At 39.3% G+C, this 20,997-nt stretch overlaps 1 protein-coding gene and 1 long non-coding RNA gene across 5 annotated transcripts in view; one reads left to right on the top strand and one right to left on the bottom strand.

The window, feature by feature from the left end:
* ifih1 (interferon induced with helicase C domain 1) overlaps nucleotides 1-20,997 on the top strand; it is a 133,183-nt gene that overhangs the window by 90,667 nt on the left and 21,519 nt on the right. For all 3 annotated transcript variants that reach the window (XM_048534940.2, XM_048534939.2, XM_048534942.2), the window contains exons 5-9: nucleotides 9,513-9,742; nucleotides 11,066-11,276; nucleotides 18,475-18,680; nucleotides 20,057-20,173; nucleotides 20,871-20,994. In XM_048534940.2, the coding sequence (XP_048390897.1) occupies nucleotides 9,513-9,742; nucleotides 11,066-11,276; nucleotides 18,475-18,680; nucleotides 20,057-20,173; nucleotides 20,871-20,994 (888 nt within the window). The remainder of the gene's footprint in view (nucleotides 1-9,512; nucleotides 9,743-11,065; nucleotides 11,277-18,474; nucleotides 18,681-20,056; nucleotides 20,174-20,870; nucleotides 20,995-20,997) is intronic.
* Nucleotides 452-12,311, bottom strand: LOC125454320 (uncharacterized). Of its 2 annotated transcripts, none has more exons than XR_007247961.2 (3): nucleotides 12,201-12,311; nucleotides 2,871-2,935; nucleotides 452-1,445 (listed from the first exon to the last, which is right to left on the bottom strand). It is a non-coding gene; the product is annotated as an uncharacterized LOC125454320 (long non-coding RNA). The 2 variants fall into 2 exon arrangements; XR_007247960.2 differs by lacking the exon at nucleotides 12,201-12,311 and adding an exon at nucleotides 7,625-7,718.

The following is a 20,997-nucleotide window of genomic DNA, read 5'->3' as shown; positions in this document are numbered from 1 at the left end:
GCATGAATGCACTTTAAATCTTCCCCATGTAAACTGCTATAGCCCAACCTCTAACATATAGCTTGTTTCTGAGATGATGCTTGCTAAAATAAAGTCAAATGATGCAGTTCCACCTTTTGTAACGCTTCCTGTCAGTCCCTTATTATCCAGGCACTCAGCAATTTGTTGACCTGAACGGGAAGAGATGGGCATGGATTTGATTTTGGTTTGATGAAATTATAAGTAGAAAGCGATTAATGGCTGTTGGAAACAGTTGTATTCTGTCATGAATATAAGATAGACAAAATCCCAGTAGAAAAATACAGTGTTTTAAGTTTATACTTAATTATACATTAAACTTTAAAGCTTGTATAACAAACTTTATGGAGACATTATGGCAAGTTAAAGGTTTTCTTACAGACTTGCAGACTTACTTTTGCTCAGAAAATCATAACAGTCTATTATGGCACAATATTTTCTGGGGCAGACCAAGTGTGGAATCATTCTGTGAACTAGTCAGTTTTCCTGATTATGTTCGTTGAATGAATCTGCTACTGTGGTGAAACAGATCGGACTATGTACCTGAATATTCATCATTTACTTAAGTTTCAACCATGTTTAGTGATTGTTTTTGGGCTTGTACAAAAACAAGTAAGGTTTATCATTGAGTGCTAATGCATTCTGAACGTCAGCAGTGGTGTTGAAGGTAAACAGTCCTAAAGTAGTTAAAAGTCTAGTAGTAAAGTCAATCACGAAGTACCATCTGGTGTGAATTCTGTAATTTACAGCTGTTCAATAAAATAATAAAGATAATACAAACACCAGCACATATTGAGACCATCAGCATAGGTTCAGGGTCATTGGCTGCTTTTCTCTGTCTGCAGGTTAGATCTTCCTTTATGATTACTTCAGATTGCATGAAGAGTGGTCCCATGACTTAAATTGCACGAGTTTCAACAGATGTGAACTTATAGGATCATACATTTAAAAATCCAAACATTATCCAACTAGTTTTTAATGGAGTGTTAGTCCAACAGACAGTAAACATTTAATTTAATTCAATGAACTCTTCTTGTGATATTCCTCTTTAAAAATATGCCAAGTGATTGCAAAACAGTGAGATATACAACAATATAAAATCTAAAACTCCAGAACTGGCAGAATACAATATAATACCAGAACTATAATATAAACTTAGTATGTATAAGAACATTTTTTAAAAAGCGTTGCTTCATACAGTATTTGAAGCATTTGTGATATCTGTTGATACCAAAACAGAATAATTGCAAGAAAAATTTAAGGGGTCAAGAACTGCTCAAACATAGAGCGCAGCTAAGCATTGTTCCACAAAATTGTAATCCCTGTACAAATCCACTCCAATCAATCAAGCCTCAGAAGTTAAAAATGCTGGTGTTAGTAATATAAAAACATAGACTGCTTCGAATACTTAGCAATTCTGGCAGCATCTATGGAAAAAGAAAAACAGAGTGTAAGAGTGGAATCTTATGGAGGCCTCAGTGACGTGGGCATTGGCATCATTTACGGGAGAATCAAACAGAAAGTCCATCAAGTCCTTTCCCATTGTCAGAAGCATCAGGTTGCATCTTCTGCAATTTTGCTGAATGGCGAGGTGAGTTTCGCTCTTGGCAGTGGCATGTTGCCAATTAAAGAGGATTATAGTTTGTTAAATCTCTTATTTAAGGTACAAATTGCCTCCTTAATGTTCAGGCTCCAATCTTACCTAACTCGGTGAAAAAGCTCAAATTCTTGGCGTGGAAGCTAGGGTGGGCACCTGGTGTATTCATCATACCAATATTGCAAGGATCATACATGTTGGTCAACACCAAACAGCATCTCAGGATGCCAGCTGTGCACATCCCTCACCAATAGCCATTGGTATCTGACATTTGCCAATCCCTCACGATCATCATGGCACATCTCCAGTACATTTGCAGGCCACTGAGGAAGCATTTGGACCACGCTCCATCTCAGGGCCATTCACTTATACTCATGCCAACTTGTGCGCTCACAGAATTTAAGCATTGCCTTGCTATGCCAATCAGTGCAGTTGTACAATTGGGCAGCTTATCTTATTAGTCAAGTGGGCAGCTGGCTGCATGGCAGTGTCACACACCTGCACACATACCAGCAACATATATACTGAAAGTATTACATTAGCAGCAAGAAGGCAGCCACGTCTCAAAGTCTTAGGGTTGTGGTCATCAGTGAAGTCCATAAAAGTAGGCATTAGTCAGGGTGTCCAGCATATTAATTCACTTCCAATCCCAGTCTAGGGCTTCGGCCACAGTCAGGTACCTGATTGGAAGTTCTAAGTCAAGGACCTGTGCCTCAGCAATCCAGGAAGTGGGTCATAGTCAGAGCAGAGGATCCATATTGATCAGTCTGCAGGTTACAATTAGTGCAGTTGAAGAGGTAGACAAACATCAATCTGTGCACTTCTTGTCTTTAACTTTGGTCAAGTCGCTCTAGTCTGTGCATTGGTCAGTCTGTCAGGTTTGTCCCGAAACTGTGAGGAAAGGGTTTGGGAGGCTGTTGCAAGAGGAGATTTGGCAGACTGTTCTTTAGGATTGTGGGTTTCAGGTTTGGGGGAGAAAGGGAATGATATTTGTGAAGGGAGCAACAATATTAAAGAGGGTATGGTATGGCTGGATGGAAAAGGGGACTCATACACAGTTAGGAGCATCCTGACCACAAGATGTTAGGCAATGTATGAGCACACCAGGTCACATCTTTTGCCAGGGAATGGGAGGGTAGGGGTGATGGTAAGTAGGTGAAGGCTCAAACAGCTGGGTTGGCTGGGGTTCTATGGAGGTGCTGTGGGGTTCACAGGAAGGGCTAGCAAGAAGGGCACTGGGTATTCAAGGTCTTACCAACATGTAGAAGCAGAGGCTGGAAGCCATTGGCGAGAGAGCACTCACTGTTCCTTTCCATAGCCCTGGAAATTAAATGCGAAGGAAAATGTTAGCGACTGCACTTAGGGTCGGCAAAGTAAACAATTGAATCTGTGACGGAAGGCGCTGGCTGATGTAAGGTCACTTAAAAGGAAACAACATTACACACAAACAAATGCACTGTACAGGACTCAAACCAACAACTTTAGATACAGAAGCCAGGGACAGGATGGGGATATTATGGGATGAGGGGCAATGGTAACAATAGGAGCGAATGCCCTGTACATGTCTAGCTCATCTTGCTTTCACATGTTATAGCAGGCTCTTAACAAGGAAATTGATCCATGGTATATCCTATGTGGCCACAAAATTCGGCATCTTGCTGGGACAGTCATATTTGGGGCTACACAGAATGTCAAAGTAATGTAAGGCAAAAACAGTATAATTTACAGAAACATAAATAACATACAGTGAACTGTTACTCATGGCACCAAAAATGCCCTGGTAATGTTTTCTTCTTCTTCTGTCTCCATAGCATTTTACTTTGGTCTCTGTTTCCATTGCTGGCATGGAGGTATCCAGCTTGGTGGTGGAAGCCCTAGCCCCAGAGATTTGGTCAGGCAACTCCAGGAGCATTTTATGTCAGGATGGCTCAGACATGCTGAGGGCCTTCTTAGACCATTAGATGTGGGAGCTGAAGTAGGCCATTCAGCCCATCGTGTATGCTGTACCATTCAGTGAGATCATGGCTGATCTGAGAATCCTTAGCACCACTTTCCTGCGCTGTCCTCACAGCCCCAGTACAGAGTAAAAATCTGTCCACCTCAGCCCTGAATGCACCTAGAGAGCCTGGGTCATAGAGTCATGCAGCATGGAAACAGGCCTTCAATCCAACTAGTTCATGCTGACCATGTTCCCAAACTAAACAAGCTCCATTTGCCTGCATTGGGCCCATATCTCTCCAAAGCTTTCCTATTCATGTACTTATCCAAATGCCTTTTAAATGTTCTAACTGTACCTGTATCCACCACTTCCTCTGGCAGTTCGTTTCACAAATTAACTACTTTCTGTGTAAAAAAAAAGTTGCCAATATGAGTCGTTTTTATACCTTTCTCCTCTCACCTTAAAAATATGACCCCTAATTATCACACTTTTCATCCCTTTTATTGTCATTCATCCCTTTTACTGTGAACAGTCTACTCTAATCAACTTTTAGAAGTTCTTGTCTCATACCATTAAAACTTGCCTTACTCCCAGTAAGAAATTTAACCTTTATGGAAGGCCCATCTTTTTCCATAACTACTAACTATTTTAAAACTAATAGAAATATGATCACTGATCATAAAGTGTCCCCTTGCTAACACTTCACTATCAGCCTTCTGTGGTGAAGAATTCACCAGATTTAATATCATCTGAGAGAAGAAATTCCTCCTCATCGTAATTGGGCAACCGGTGAGGTTATGCCATCTGGTCATGGACACTCTGAGGAGGAACAACTGCTCAGCATCTACTCTGTCAACCACCTTAATACATTTTGATAAGTCACTTCTCATTCTATCGAACTCCATTAAGTATGTGGCCAACCTACTCAACTTCTTCTCATAAGAGAATTCCTCTGTACCTGGGTCAACCTAGTTATCCTTCTCTGGACTGCCTGAAATGGCAACATATCATTCCTTAGCTAAATGTCCCAAAACCCTTACAATATTATAATAATGTTGGAGGCATCGTAGGTATTGTAGGAGAGGTCTCAGTCTTTGCCTGCAACGACAAGATTGTCTCCTCGTAGGTGCTGAGGAGTCAAACATAAGGCATTACTCCACCTGTCCAGGCCCTTTGGGACCTATTGTGCATTTGCCATTAGAGAAAGGGAGGGATTGTGGGAGATGAAAGTGGGTAGCATGGCCTTAATGCTGGTACATTAAATGATGATGAGATGCCTGTATGAGTGAGTAGCCAGTAGAGAGACCTACAGCCTTCTGGCTAGCATTCCTTCATTAATATAATCAAGTTTTACTTAGCCAAAAATCTACTGGTATCGGGAGGTTGGAGCAAGTGAGGGAAGCAATAGTGATAGTGGCAATATATTCATGGGAGGTGTGTGCAGCATCAGAAGGAGAGTGTGAGACAAGAAAGAGAAATGTGTCGTATGAATCCTGGTGGAACAGAGAAAATCATGGACCATTTTATGGCAGGGCTGGTCATTGCTCTTCATCGTCAAGGTCGCGCTGACCCTCGTGGCAATCTTGAACCATGCTGATGGCACAATCTCCTCTGTCAGCCCTCTGGGAGGAGGACTTCTCTCCTTAGCAGAACTGCTTCATCAGACCTTCCAGGACCCTATCAAAGAATCGCAATGCCTTCTTCCTCTTCTTTGACATGTTCAGACTCAGTTCTTGACCGATCAGATCAGCTTCAGAATGCAGATGCTTGTCCATTCGCACACCAGCCTTTTAAATATGCAGCGGGTGCCAGAGATGTTGGTCTTTCATTGAATATCTACTGAGTGTTTTGGGAACAGCATCCAGCAGTAGGGGATAGAATCAGATGTGAGGGCTGCATGAGGCAGGATAGATCATTAATGTGTTTGGTAAGCTACAGCAAGAGATCCTTCTGGTAAGAATTCCTTTCCAAAAATGATGCAACTTACACTTAGCCAAAAATCGTAAGAGTCAGCCATAAGGTTCAACTTTTGACCCTACATCAGAGTTCTGATGAAAGCTCGTTGATTTGAAATGTTGAGCTTAATTTTACCATGGACTTCATGGGCCTGATACAAAGCCAAAAGCCAATCCTCAGGCCACCTCTTGACAGCAGCAGAACCAGTTCAAAATTTTAACTACCAGATTGGCAATCTGTGGGTTTTCCTACCAAGTAAAACATAATTGGATGGTTAATTATGTAAATACGTACCTGCCTCTGTGAAATGGGTAGTTCAACAACCTCACAGTCTATCTACTGTCCAACAGAAAACATACCTAGTAGCTGCACAGTAATGGGAAGTTGTTCAGACATATTAACCTTCTAGTTTACTGGCTCCTGACGTCTCCACTTCAACTACCTGCAGACTAGTTAAATTCATATATTCACCCTGTTTCTAGTTCCTGGGCAGCTGACTGTTCTCATCATTTTTTAAAAATTTTTGTTCTGGTATTTACACTATTTTCCCTTTGCCTTTAATGTTGTCAATATAGTTGTTAGGCTGTGAGTTTAATCTGGATTCAATGCAATGTAAATGAAGCAGCCACTAACCTGAAATCCTGTGTCTTGAGTTTACAATTTCCAACAAAATAACAGAGACAGAAATTTGGGTGCGACCTCATTACTGGATAAAACCAGGACAAACCCAATATATTTTCACTGGCCATTAATTTTCAGTGGGATGGAGACTGAGAATAAATGTAAGTCTGATTTGCAGGCTTTCCCTGGGGAAATGTAATCAAGTTTGGAGAGCATCCATTCTAACCTTCAGTGTTATAAATATTTCTTTCACCTGCAGATTTTGAAGAGTCTGAAAAAGCCACTTCCTTTATTTTGTGAATAATGCTTCTAAAATTCACAATATTGAATATAAAGATATAATTTCATAAATAATTGCTTTAAAGTTGTCTAGTATAAAAGAGTATGTTTGATCCAGTAAGCCTTAATATTACTGTAGATGCACATAAATAAAGGCTTTTCAGAATGCCTTCCTGCATATATGTTTAACAGATAATTCACAATTCTCCTATATGTGTAGGATATAATGATAATCATTTTGACAGTTATGCACAAGCTGAAACACTGTAACATATAGTTTTACACATTTCAATCAGCTTTTGAGATCACAGAATAATTAAGCTAACCTTCTGTTAAGTATGTGGGGAAGAGAGTTAAATCCATACTGACAAGTTGCTTGTGGCAATATAGTAAGGGTAACTGATTGCTGATCTAAGGCCTAATGTGCAATGACAACTGAATGCATTAATTTATACACTATTCCATTTTTACTGCAGTCTCCTGTTAACAGCTAATAGTGTATCTCTTGTTTATTATTATGGCTACAATTACCCAAACTCTCAAATATCTGCCTAAGTTCAGTTCAGCTGGAAATTAGGGGGCTTCAAACAAGATTTGACAGACTTGGCGTGAAGGGGAGAAAAGTTATAATGAGAGTCAGCCTATCATTTCATTATCTCTTAAGAACCAAAATCATGTAGTTTTTAGAATTCTGGCAGCAGGCTTCTCAGCAGTTTTTCAGTCTGGAGATGTGGCTGAAAGCAATGGAAAAAAGTAAACATTTAAACAAGAAAAATGGTCACTTGTTTTCTGATCTTAAATAAATATAATTGAAAAACCATGAGATTTTAACAGTAACTTAGGGGCCTAAACAAAACTGTTTTCATAAAGAGATAGCAAGGTATGGAGCTCGCTAAACACAGCAATCTAGGCAGCATCAGAGGAGCAGGAAAGTTGACGTTTCAGGTCTGGACCCTTCTTCAGAAAAAACGTCCAGACCCAAAACATCAGCTTTCCTGCTCACCTGATGCTGCCTGGCCTGCTGTGTTCATTCATCCAGCTCCACATCTTATTATCTCAGACTGCAGCATCGGCAGTTCTAACTATCTCTCACTGTTTTCATAAAGCTTGCTTTCGATTTTGATTACAGACTTTTAATAAAGTAACAGTTTTCTGGGTAGGATAAAGAAATCTGGCGTTAGAAAACATCATAAGATTTTTTGCTGAACACTGACCTGATGTTAGATTTTAAGTTATGTTCCTCTCCTATGAGTGAATAAAAATGGAAATATGTTGAAGTCACTCTCCTGTTCATGCCGGAACCACCATTTTGATACTTGCTAAATGAGTCACACCAGTGTGACTCACTTCCCAGTTTTACTGGCTTTCATAGGACATATGGAATCAGAAACATACTTCCTGGCTGAAGAAGGGTCTAGGCCCAAAATGTCAGCTTTCCTGCTCCTCTGATGCTGCTTGGCCTGCTGTGTTCATCCAGCTCTACACTTTGTTATCTCATATTTACTGGCTGTTTCTTTTTCTTGAATCACATTACCAGACAACAATTAAGTAGAAGAAGCTAAGAACAAGGCAGGTTTACATAGTCAGCTTTTTAAAAGAGTGAAAATGTCCTCCTTTTAAGTATTTTCATTGCATTATCCGTTCTTTAATTTTCCTGTATTATGCGCTACCTTCACTTGATGTGGTGATATCCTGCTTTCAAACATTTGTAATGCCTTTCTGAAGCCAGGAACTGAAAAATGCATAGAAGTTGAAAGGTACACTTTTCTGTGTTGTTTTCCTTCTTTCTTGGTTAAACAGAATAATGCCTCTGCTTAGCGTTTCCTTCAACATTACTGTGAATAACAAATAACATAAAACTATTGTATATTGCAGCTCTTAAGTGCTGCAGTACATTATCAGTCAGCCTTGGAAGTCATTTACTTTTTCAGAATTGTCTTCCAAATTGGCAAAAGTACTGTTTTTAAAGCTTTACACTTCCTGCCGTCTTTGAAATTTCGTTTCTATATTGGTGAAGTGGATACCTCAGCCTATTAATGGGAACAAAAACCTATCCTTAAGAATGAAAACATTTTAGCCACTTTAAAGAAGAAGGAGAGTCAAGGTGAGTGAAATAACTACAAAGGCTGGTATCCTGTCACCAAGTCATCCTGTATTCACATGTGGAGAGTCCTTGACACTGATCCAGCTCCCTCAGAGCCATTTCTGAGTGAACAGGATGTCTGACATTCCTGTTCTTGTCTGTCAGCCAGCCCCAATCAGGGAACTCATATTCTATCAGCGATAGTAAGAACCGCAGATGCTGGAGTCAGAGATAGCACAGAGTGGAGCTGAAGGAACACAGCAGGTCAGGCAGCATCAGAGGAGCAGGAAAGTTGACGTTTCAGATTGGGACAAGATTTTTCTGAAGACCGGTCCCAACCCAAAATGTCAACTCATATTCTGTGTCCAGCTGGTTTATCTCATTACAATTGCTACAGTGAGCACATTTTATGTGTAATTGAAAAGTTAACCTTGAAATTTTATTAATGTCAAATATTTACTCAGAAACATGGCAAGGGCATTTTTCTTGTGAAGCTGCTCTGTGTTGGCAATGAGTAATTGAAGACCCAAGAAATTTGAATGAAGCAGCAGCTGCATAATTTTGGATGAAGAGCAAATTTGCAGCCGCTTAACCTTGGAAAAGCATACAACGAGCTGAATATGCAGAACAGTGAGGCAAATGGCATGTCTTTTGAGGGTTAGGAGATTAGACCATAAGACATTGGAGCTGAAGTAAGCCACTGAGTCTGCTCTGCCATTCAATGATATAATGGCTGATATTCTGATAATCCTCTGATAATTCTAGTGTCACTCCAAACTTTTCAAGGTCGCATTGGCTCTTGCCTACTCTTACCTGCAGTACTGGTTAACTGGGATATTATAAAGATTTCAGCATACTTAACAACAGATGACAATTTTGTCTGAAACTAGATAGCCATTTGCTGAACTTGTTCCATTTTCAGGATTCCATGTTATTGGTACAAAAGAGATCAAAGGACATATAGCTTATCAATCACTCCACATTCCATCATGTTGAAGTTTGCTGTACAAATATTTCAGATTCCGATGAGGAGAGCAAAGCGAAAGGAAGACAATCACCAGTTCCTGAAATCCACCTCCGAGACTATCAGCAAGAAGTTGCAGCTCCAGCGTTGGAGGGTAAAAATCTCATTATCTGCCTGCCCACAGGAAGTGGAAAGACCAGGGTTGCAGTCTACATTACCAGACACCATCTGGACAAAATGAAGTTACAGGGGAAAACAGGGAAGGTTGTAGTCCTTGTTAACAAGGTAATTCACTGTTACTTGTGTGTAGGTATATTGCAGCTATTGTAGTATTTTAAATTTTGTCTCGACATTCACAGTTGAGAGTTATATTTCTGAGATTACACCAAGTGAGGAAATTGAATCTCTGTAGACATGCCAAATCTGACAATCAAATATCTTTTTAAATCGGAAGTCCACAGAGGATTCCACAAACTCAATTTTATGATTGAAATTTTTGCAACAGTGCAAATCAGAAATGATGTGAGACCATTTCCTCCGAAGTAGCTGTATTGTCTGTAATTGACATCTGTGGGATATAAAGTATAGCCTGCAAGTCCAGAGCAATGACTTGTAGCCTTTTTGGCAAGGAAGAACTACACATATATCGTAACAGATCCTTAAACACCCTAAACTCCAGGTACACACAATCTACTTTTCAAAACCTGCAACATAATCTGCAGATATAATCAGAGATTTGATTAGATAATTCAGTGTTAATTAGGAAAACAAGCATACACAGGATTTGTCTTTCTTCGTATGACTGTAACACATGCACACAAATGAGTTTGTCTCTGATTAACAAAATCCTGATGTATTTACTTCTTTCACCATTGCAATGTCCTGGCAATTGACATTAGAGAGAAAGACAAATACTGTTATCAGGAAGAAAACAAAATTCTTTTTGGGGAAAGTAAATACAGATTAAAGGGGGAGATGTTGAAATGGCAATGCTGAGGTAAATTCCTTGGGCACCAGTTTTAGGAGGGAGAAAGAGATATATTCTTAAGTATAATGATGAGTATAATAAGGCTCTGCTTGAAAGGGAAGAAGAAGAAACAGTGAGATGTTGAACAAGAGGGAAATAAAGGAAAGAAACCCAAATTTGGAATATTGAGGGTTCAAATTCTGATCCTGCTATATCTTGATCAAAGGGCTTAGCAAACTGACAAAATGGTGCCTCCTCTGGTTCACCTTGATCAATGACATTGACAAACTACTAGTTAATAAAGGTAATGGATAAAAGCTAACCTAATATTGGATGGCAGCTTTATAGAGATTACAGTGTTTTGGTTTTCTTGCATTTGTAAATGACAATGGCATTTTTCTTATTTTGTTAAAGCTGAAACTGTTTCATCAAAAACTGTTAAACTAAGAGAAAAAAGGAATAAAGAGCTTGCATTTACGTAAATCTTACCCACACTCAGGATGTCCCTAAACCCATTAAATACTTGTAGCCACTGCTGCGTTCTAGGGCAAGCATCAAACAACATAAGATTCCTATTCAAATTCAACTGGATTGGCAAAAATTAAACAATATTGTTTCTCTTTCATTCATGTGTATCCCAGGTGCCTTTAGTTGACCAGCATTTCCGCAAAGAGTTCAACCCATACCTGAAAGATAAATATAGTGTCAGCAAAATAAGTGGTGATACACAACTGAAGATCTCATTCCCTCAAGTGGTGCGTGAGAATGACATTATTATCTGTACAGCTCAGATCCTAGAGAATCAGCTGGCTGAAGCAAATGAAAGTGACGCTGACAATCTTGAAATTTCAGGTAATGCTTTACTCTTCAACACACTGTCACATGCACTAATAATTTTAATACTTTATCCACTTTGACTTGCAATAGATCAGGATGTCACAATAAGGCCTTCGACATTTAACAGGCCACAAATAAATGAGCTCGTTTAAAATGTATCATTGAAGAGTAACTCATTTGAGCAAATGTTGATGAAAGGGAGATTTTTGCATTGATTTACCAGTTTTATATCAATTCTCTGTGGAACTTAAGACAAATTTAAAATGAGGCATGTTTTACCACAAATAGGATTGATTCTAAGATAAATCTGGGAGCATTTTAAATTTTAATTGCTTTGTTTAAATGTTTGCTCATTTCTGCACGGTTTTGTTACACTGCTGCTCTTGCATTTGAAAAATATTTTCTTACCATTCTGTTTCTGTTCACAGTGTTGATTTGCAATTCATTGTTGGTGTAGGGTTACTATTCAGATTCGGCACTGATTGAGCAAATTTGATTTCAAAAATCCCTTCCACCAACCCAACAAAATCAAATGTAACAAGCAAGAGTTTAGCAATTCAACTCATGGAGAGAAAGCAACATTCTATCTTCGAAAAAGAAAATTATTTAGCTTAGTAGTTGGGGAAAAATACATTACATTTGTCAGTGTCAGCTGGGAAAAGTATGTCAGCCCAAAAAGTCGTAACATTTTGAATTTTTGAACAAAATATTATGCCCCAGAATTTCTAAGAATTCATTGTATTAGGATAAATGTTGCTGTAAAGGACTTCTGTCTACTCCAATCCCAAAGTGGCCCCATTACATAAACTGGGGACAGATTCATTTTCATGTCTGAAATAGGCCCCTAGCAGTTGCAATAGCGTATAAGCTGTGCCTGTCTGGCCCTGATTCGCCTCCCTCCTTCAGTCCACATAAGTATTATCCACTTTGCAACCTTACCTCAAATTCTCCTGATGTCGTACAGAATTGAAGACTTCTTTCTGCAAGCTTTTATCTTTACAACAAAGAAGGAAATTGATCATCCCTCGAAAGGAATTGACTGGCTTATCTATAAAGATTTGAGCCATCTGCAGACTCAAGGAGACTCAAGGCGGTTTGCGAAAAGCAGATGCTTAGCTGAGTCAAAGAAGGAAGGAATTCATCTGTGAAGCCTAGAAATACACTCCATGTCCCAACAACCCCTGCATGCCCTGTGCACTGCCCCACCCCCCACCCACACACAGACACACACACACACAAACACATAGCATATGAGCATTTGTTGGGGCATGGTGTAAGTTCTGCCTGGGGTTCTCATTCCTACAACACACTCCACTATCCTCCCCTCCCCCAAAATGGTAAACTAAAAGTAAGTGAGACAGAACTCCAGGCAAACTGGATTTCAGCTCATATCTTATCCCTTTCCCCCAAAATTGAAATTGACACATGCCTTTCTAAACACAGGGATTTCAAGGTGATGTTGCTTAGCAAGAATTTGCCTGCAATCCATTCAGTGATTTTAACTTTTTAAAGTTTTAAAGCACAGTTTGTCTCTGCAGTGGCAAATGTTTTTCAGAAGACCATAATGCTTTAATTAAAAGATTCCTATTTCTTTTCAAATTGCTGTGCTCCAAAATGTTACCTCTCATGGAAAGTTGATGAATCACAGCCTGCATCCAATTTTCTAAGTAAAGCCAGATGTAGTAACTTCTTTTTCCATAAATCCTGTAACTGTAGAATGAATTATATTAATTATCTATTTTAATAGTTAACACAACTGAAAAACCCACTCCATATTGACATATTTTTACAATGTCTCTTGAATAATCATTTGATTTCTCTGGATCCATTCCAAAGTGATTCTCAGTTCCCAACAGATTATTTCCACTCCTTTTCTTTCTCAGCTAGGTAAATTTTAACCACACAATTGCCACTCCTGACAATTGCTCTCAGGTGCAAGCCTTATTTCACATCCTTGTGAACTTCATCTTTTTTAATCTGAGCATGAGCCCCATTTGTGTTCCAGCATGATAATTCCTCGGCGTCAAGTTATTGTCTCCCAGATCCTCATAAATTGCCAGTGTATGAGAGCTTCTAAGGATAGCAGAGAAATTTATCACTTTCTACAACAATGTGACTCACATGGTTCTTGTATCCAGATAGAAACACTGATACACTAGCCTTGGGACTCAACTTCCTTTTATTTTTTAAGAAAATGGACACAGCATAATAGTTCACAACCCAATATTTTTAATAAGATAGCATGGTGTGGAGCTGGAGGAACACAACAGGCCAGGTGGCATCAGAGGAGCAGGAAAGAAACATCAGCCTTCCTGCTCCTCTGATCCTGCCTGGCCTGTTGTGTTCCACCAGCTCCACACCTTGTTATCTCAGACTCCAGCTTCGGCAGTTCCTACTACCTCCAATATTTTTAGTACCTTCCTAGAAACTTGGAGACCAACAGTCTAACCAATGTAAACGTAGATGCTGCTGCCATTGTTTTGAGGTGTGAGCATAAACAAAACCGACCTCCCTTTTGTCTTTAATTAACGTATCATCAAGGCCTGTTGTTCCACAAACTTAAAAACTGGTCTCAGGACACTCTTCACATTATCCTAAGTTAAAGAGAGAATTTCAATCCTATAAACCACTTATTTGCAACATAATGTAGCGTGGAGCTATGTCAAAGCAGGGGCTTAGTTAAAAGCCTACCATGTGCCAACAATCCAAAATTACAGTGAACATATCTCTCTTGAACATTCACATAGGCACTTCATAGTCACTGATATTACAGTCAGTGATAATGTGCCTGGTTAGATTAGGAAACGGATTCCCTAATTCTTCAAATATGAATTAAAAGTAAATGTGGTATCACTGGGGGGGAAAGAGTGTAGCAAAATTACATTCAAAAATAAATAATGAAAGACAAAATAATTGTAAAAGTCTGCAACAGATAAATCTTGGAAAAAATTTAGATTGGTCTAGAAGCTAGTGCTAGCAAAGAGGGCTCTCAGATCTGTTTCAGACTTTTAAATTTTTAGTCATTGGTCAAGTTGACTAAAAGTCAATAAATAAATCTTGTTGAACAAACTTTTTTTGTAAAGAATTACATCCATCACCAACCATGCACAGGCTTAACAGCACCATTATGTAATAACAATAGATAAACTGTTTAGGAACTCCATGCTCACTGCTTTTCCAATGTACTCACTGACTTTATAAACATTTGTGGCTTCCACGATTAAGCAAATTATTTACCACTTGGAAATCTTTACATATCAGTTCAGTGCTCAGAAAGTGGTGGAAGCAATCAGTATTCATCACTCATCAAACCTAGAATTTTATTCTAAATGGCATGTTTTTAAGTGCTTAGTAACTTTCAGAGGTCATAGTTCATATAGTTGCACTGCTGTGATGGCGAGAACTGATCTTTAATCAGAATACGTAATAAATAGAAGAAAACAATTACTTAACATTTACAGCTGACATTCTAATGACAAGATTAAACTAGCCTGAGATTGATATGTAGATGGAGAAAATTACAAATGCACTGATGCTATGTGTGACTGGCAACTGGCCAGTCATCATCAGATGTTACAATGTGGATCAAAACAAATATTATTTTTAAATTGTGAGCACTTTTTACACTGGCTACTAATTTGGATCTGTTTTAAAACTTTGAACGTGTAATTTATCAAAAGATCTTACTTTTCAGTAACAAAGATTGGCAAGAAAGTTATTCAGGGAACAATAAATAATTTATTATATCCAAACATATATAAAATGCTTCCCTTCTTGGATTTTTGATCAATGTTTGCAACAAGTATTAATCCGTAAATACTGCCTAAGGACAGCAGGCTACCTTCCACAAGAGTTAACAGCTCCCGCCTGCCTTTTGGAAATAACACTGTAGTCCATAGAGTCTTCATGGCCTTGGTTTTGTAATGGTTTAAAAATAATTACATTGAGCTGTGTAGACACCAGTAAGTTAGCTGGTAAACTTCAAAAATAAAGATCCAATTGCTATGTAAGCTCCTATTGAAGCGTTTGCTTTAATTTAGTAATGAGTACAATGTATTCTGTTCTCGCAATTGCCCAATCTTACTTAACAATGATTTCAAATACTTTAAAACAGCAAAAGATTTTTTGATGAGCTGAATTCTAGCCGATTGCAAGTAATAAAAGCATATTACAGTCAAAGTAGCAGGAACTGCAGATCCTGGAGAATCTGAGATAACAAGGTGCAGAGCTGGATGAACACAGCAGGCCAAGCAGCATCAGAGGAGCAGGAAAGCTGACGTTTCGGGCCTAGACCCTTCTTCAGAAATGGGGAGGGGAAGGGGGTTCTGAAATAAATAGGGAGAAAGGGGGAGGTGGATTGAAGATGGATAGAGGAGAAGATAGGTGGAGAGGAGACAGACAGGTCAAAGAGACAGGGATGGAGCCAGTAGAGGCAATCATAGGTAGAGAGGTAGGGAGGGGATAGGTCAGTCCAGAGAGGACAGACAGGTCAAAGGGCGAGGTTAGTAGGTAGGAGATGGGGGTGGGCCTTGGGGTCGGAGAAAGGGAGAGGTGGGAGCAAGGACAGTTCAGGGAGGCAGGGATGAGCTGGGCTGGTTTTGGGATGTGGTGGGTGGGGTACATTTTGAAGCTTGTGAAGTCCACATTAATACCATTGGGCTGCAGGGTTCCCAAGCGGAATATGAGTTGCTGTCCCTGCAACCTTTGGGTGGCATCGTTGTGGCACTGTAGGAGGCCCAGGATGGACACTTTCGTCTAAGGAATGGGAGGGGGAGTTAAAATGGTTCGCAACTGGGAGGTGCAGTTGTTTACTGCGAACCGAGCGTCGGTGTTCTGCAAAGCAGTCCTCAAGCCTCCACGTGGTTTCCCCGATGTAGAGGAGGCCACAACGGGAACAGCAGATGCAGTATACCACATTGGCAGATGTGCAGGTGAACATGTGCTTGATGTGGAAAGTCTGCTTGGGGTCTGGGATGAGGGTGAAGGGGGGAGTTGTAGCAGCAGGTGTAGCACTTCCTGTGGTTGCAGGGAAATGTGCCGGGTGTGGTGGGGCTGGAGAGGAGTTTGGAGTGGACAAGGGAGTCCTGGAGAGAATGGTCACTCCAGAAAGCAGATAAGGGTGGGGAGGGAAAAATGTCTTTGTTGGTGGGGTCGGATTGCAGATGGCGGAAGTGTCGGTGCGTTGGATCCGGAGGTTGGTGGGGTGGCACGTGAGGATGAGGGATTCTGTTTTGGTTTTTATTGCGGGGAGGGGGGTTTGAGGGATGAGTGGCAGGAAATGCGGGAGACACAGTCGAGGGAGTTCTCAACCGCTGAGGGGGGCACGTTGTGGTCCTTGAAAAATGAGGCCATCTGAGATGTTCGGGAGTGGAATGTCTCATCCTGTGACCCGACGCGGCGGAAACAAAGGAATTGGAAATAGGGGATGGCATTCTTTCAGGCAGGTGGGTGGGAGGAGATGTATTCTAGGTAGCTGTGGGAGTCGGTGGGTTTGAAATGGATATCGGTTTCTAGGTGGTTGCCAGAGATGGATACAGAGAGGTCCAGGAAGGAGAGAGAGGTATTGCAGATGGTCCAGGTGAACTTAAGGTTGGGGTGGAAGGTGTTGGTGAAGTGGATGATCTGAACATCCCCATCTCTTTGGCCTGTCTGTCTCTTCGCCACCTATTTTCTCCTCTGTCCATCCTCTATCTGCCTCCCCCTCTCTCCCTATTTATTTAAGAACACACTTCCCCTCCCCCATTTCTGAAGAAAGGTCTAGGCCCGAAACGTAAGCCTTCCTTCTCCTCTGATGCTGCTTGGCCTACTGTGTTCATCCAGCTCTGCACCTTGTTATCTCTTATCGTCAAGATATAAAGAAGCACAACTAATTTATTGATGCAGTCTACATATTTCCAAAATGCAGCTTCATTATTCATTTGAGTGTTGCGTCAGCCCTGTCTTAATGATAACACTGTGTCTTAGCCAAAACGGCAAAGTTTCATCCCCAGTCCGCAAGATGAAGATACATAATCTGAGCTGCCACTTGTATATATTTGTAAAGGATTGTTTCACTAGAAGAGCAGCCTTCTACTCCATTAGGTGAACATTAACAATACAGAAAAGTAGGCAATGTCTCCCAATCTCCTAGCCAACATTTAACTCCCAACCACAGCCATCAAAATAAGATTATCTGATCAGAAATAAAAACAGAAATTGCTGGAAAAGCTGTGAAGAGAAATCAAAGTTAACATTTCAGGTCCAGTGACCCTTCTTCAAAACTCAGATGTCGCGAGGACCTGCTGAGCTTATCCAGCAATTTCTGTTTACAATTTCCATCATCCACAGCTCTTTTTGGTTATTTGATCACTTGTTTGATCTGTCAATGAGATCTTGCTTTTCACAAATTGGCTGTAAAGGTTTATTAGAATAATGCAATGTATGATGTATTCCAATTCATCAATCAGACGTCAGTCTATTACTTATTCCCAGCCATCAACATTTCCATGCCTTGACAATATCCTCTCAATATTTGACTATCATGGCAGATGTCACAAATTTATGTTTCTTGTGTACAGTATTGCATCCTGAATTTTAGGCAATGATATCAACAGACAAATAGGATTTTACTATCCATTAAAATTGATGAATAGAAAATCATGCAAAGCATGCTGGTCTCTGCAAAGTTCCTTCGTAAAATCACTACTTCTTAATAGCCAACACAATTCCCAGTGAAAAAAACTATTCATCTCAGCAACAGCACTGACATGCTTCACCTTTATTTAACATTTTAACCTATTTCAACCTATTCAGAGATGTTTTTACACACCATGGAGAAGTGGGACTTGAACACAGGACTCTTCGTCTGGGGTAGACACACTACCACTGTGCCACCTTTATTTATCTGCTATTCTGCTTGTACTAGTCAAACTACCATTAATTGATATAAATTTGCATTTTTGTCATCAAAGCAGGAACCTGATGAGATAGATTGTAGACTGAAAATTGATCAGATTGTAAATTGGAAAATCTGTTCCTCCTGATTACTTGCTGGGCAATGAGAGGAGGAAAAATATTCACCCCCCTCACCGACCCCATCCCCCACCCCATCTGTAATTCTAAAGAATGTTGCCCATTGCAATCAATTAATCCATTTGGAGATTTTGTATTCTGTTCTACAGATTCTGAGAATGTGACTTTTCGTAATGTGGTATAAACACTTTGTTCTTTGCAGACTTTTCATTGATAATAATTGATGAATGCCACCACACTCAGAAAGAAGGAGTGTACAAGAGCATAATGACCAGATACATTGAACAAAAGCTGAACAATAAAAAAGGAATTGCACAAGTGTCACTTCCACAGATCCTAGGACTGACAGCATCACCTGGTGTAGGTGGCGCAAAGAACAGAAAAAATGCAGAATCCCACATTATACAAGTAAGAGTTTACATTTGTTTTGCTTACTTCTCTCCGTTATGAATGGTATTTAGCTCAAACCCATGCTTTGTCCATCTGGAGCTATAAGGAACAATTCTTGCAAGATATCTCCTACCTTGGCATGTTGATTCTGTGAATGCACCATGCTGAGGATAACAGCTTGGTATCTGTATCTCTGTGAAATGAATCAAACATGCTGATAAACAGAAGAAAAGACGAACGTTATAAGTTGCTTCATGTAAATGTAGAAAGTAGATATCAGGAAGGGAATAGTAATGAATGCCAGATTTAGGAATGTTAAAATAAAACCAAAACTGTGGCCTTTGTAACAACTCTAAATCAACGTTGGTATGAACATAACTTCAGCACTTGGTATTTGCTTTTGAAATTTTACTAATATTTGCAAATAGAGGAAAATGTAGGAGGAACATTTGTCCCCTTCTTGGCTTTTAATTTAAAATTAACCAGTGTGGGAATAAGTAACTTCGGTGAAATAATCAATAAATATGTAACAACTGTGATTAAAGGTAGAATGATGATATTAGAACTAGTCGTATTGTATTTCTTTTACATGCTGTGGTCTTGTTTCTCTTAAAACAAAATCTTCAATCAGTTGCTATCAATAGACTGGCCAAATCATTTGTAACTTGTTAGAGAACTTTTTGTTTCTATTGAGCTATAATTTTTCAGGAAGGTTTTGTTTTAAATGACTGTATAGGGTAAATAGAATGGCATATTTGTTTCAGTTTCTTCAGTCACTTGCCAAAATGCCGGTTTCAACAAAAGTCTGCTTATGAATTAGTTGCTTTAAGATGCGATCCGTCATATTTGTTTTGCAGGCAGTTTCAAATAGTGTCAATTGCAAAATAATTATCCCAAACACAGTTACATTGGACAGGAGTTGCCAACTGAGTGCCTTGAGTTATTCAATTGGATTATGACTGCTTTGTAATAAAAGCAAAATACTGCAATGCTGGATATTTGAAATAAAAATCAAAAATACTGGAGAAACTCAGCAAGTTTGGCAACATCTGTGGAGAGAGAAATAGAGTCAACGTTTTGAGTCCAGTGTGACTCTTCAGAACTCATTGCATTTTTTATTTGGTCAAAATCCTGAAATGCCCTCCTTCATAGCTTTGTGAGTGTAGCTACATCAATGGGACAAGAGTGGTTCAAGAAGGCAGTTCACTACCATCTTCAACAAATAAATAATAGAATATTAATAAGGAGATGGGAGTGCTACACTGATGCAGCACAGGAAAACAAATTAGTTTCAGACAAATTAATTGCAGGTTTGTTAAGATTACCAGAAAAAAGAAATACCAAGTAAACTTCTCAATGTGTTTAACTATTTTTTTCTCTTTTTAATCTTGTAGATTTGTGCAAACCTTGATGCTTACAAAATAATGACTGTTAAGGATCATTATACACAATTAAAAGAGCAAGTGAAAGATCCTGTGAAAAAGATGGAGATTGCAGAAGAAAGAAAAGTGGTACAAATATTTACTTTTGGAAGTCATTATACATAACACTCATATTTGTTAAAAAAAATTCAGTAGGAGAGCTTGGTTTGGTGTAAAATTTGTCCAAATTATTATAGAGACACCACAAATCTCTGTTACTGTTTGTTGGGACTTTTGCATTCAGCCTGTCTCACACGATGATAGATTACAATATATTCTCTGAAAAATCAAGTGATTTCCTGGAAGAGGCAAGAAACAAGATTTAAAAATCCAGATCAGTTAGAGAAAAGGAAATCTGGGAACTTCCCAACAGGGAAACAATACAGGAGTTTTATTGTTCTTTTATATTCTTTTATCATTCCCAGCTGCAAAATCTAGTATAGTAACATTGAAGTGGGCCATTTACCTGAAATGTTTTTGTTTCTCCAGGGTGTCCTGCTGAGTGTTATCAGCATTTGCAGCCATTACTCTAAAATTTCTATATCTGCATATTTTGTTTTTTTTAAAGCATTCTGCCAGAATAGTAATGTACACAGCATTCAAACCTTCAGAAATTACATCAGCTGTCCGGAAGGATTACATTTTTCCATTCTATGGAGACAAAAATGCCATTGTCAGATGCAGTCACACAGTAGATCATATTTCAGACATGACATTCAACTGTCAAAAAGTACATGTTAAAGACCCTTTATTGAAGCTACTGATTTCTCCTCTGTTTGATTTTAAGGATCCCTTTGGAGGACAAATCAAAGAAATGATGATGGAAATTCACACGTACCTTGGACGAAACCCCACGTCGGATTTTGGCACACAGTCTTATGAGCAGTGGATTGTGCAAAAAGAGAAATCAGGTT

The sequence above is a fragment of the Stegostoma tigrinum genome, chromosome 7 (genome assembly GCF_030684315.1).
Source record: "Stegostoma tigrinum isolate sSteTig4 chromosome 7, sSteTig4.hap1, whole genome shotgun sequence".
NCBI lineage: Eukaryota > Metazoa > Chordata > Chondrichthyes > Orectolobiformes > Stegostomatidae > Stegostoma > Stegostoma tigrinum.
Note: the sequence above shows the minus strand (reverse complement) of the source record. Positions and strands in the feature narration are given on the sequence as shown.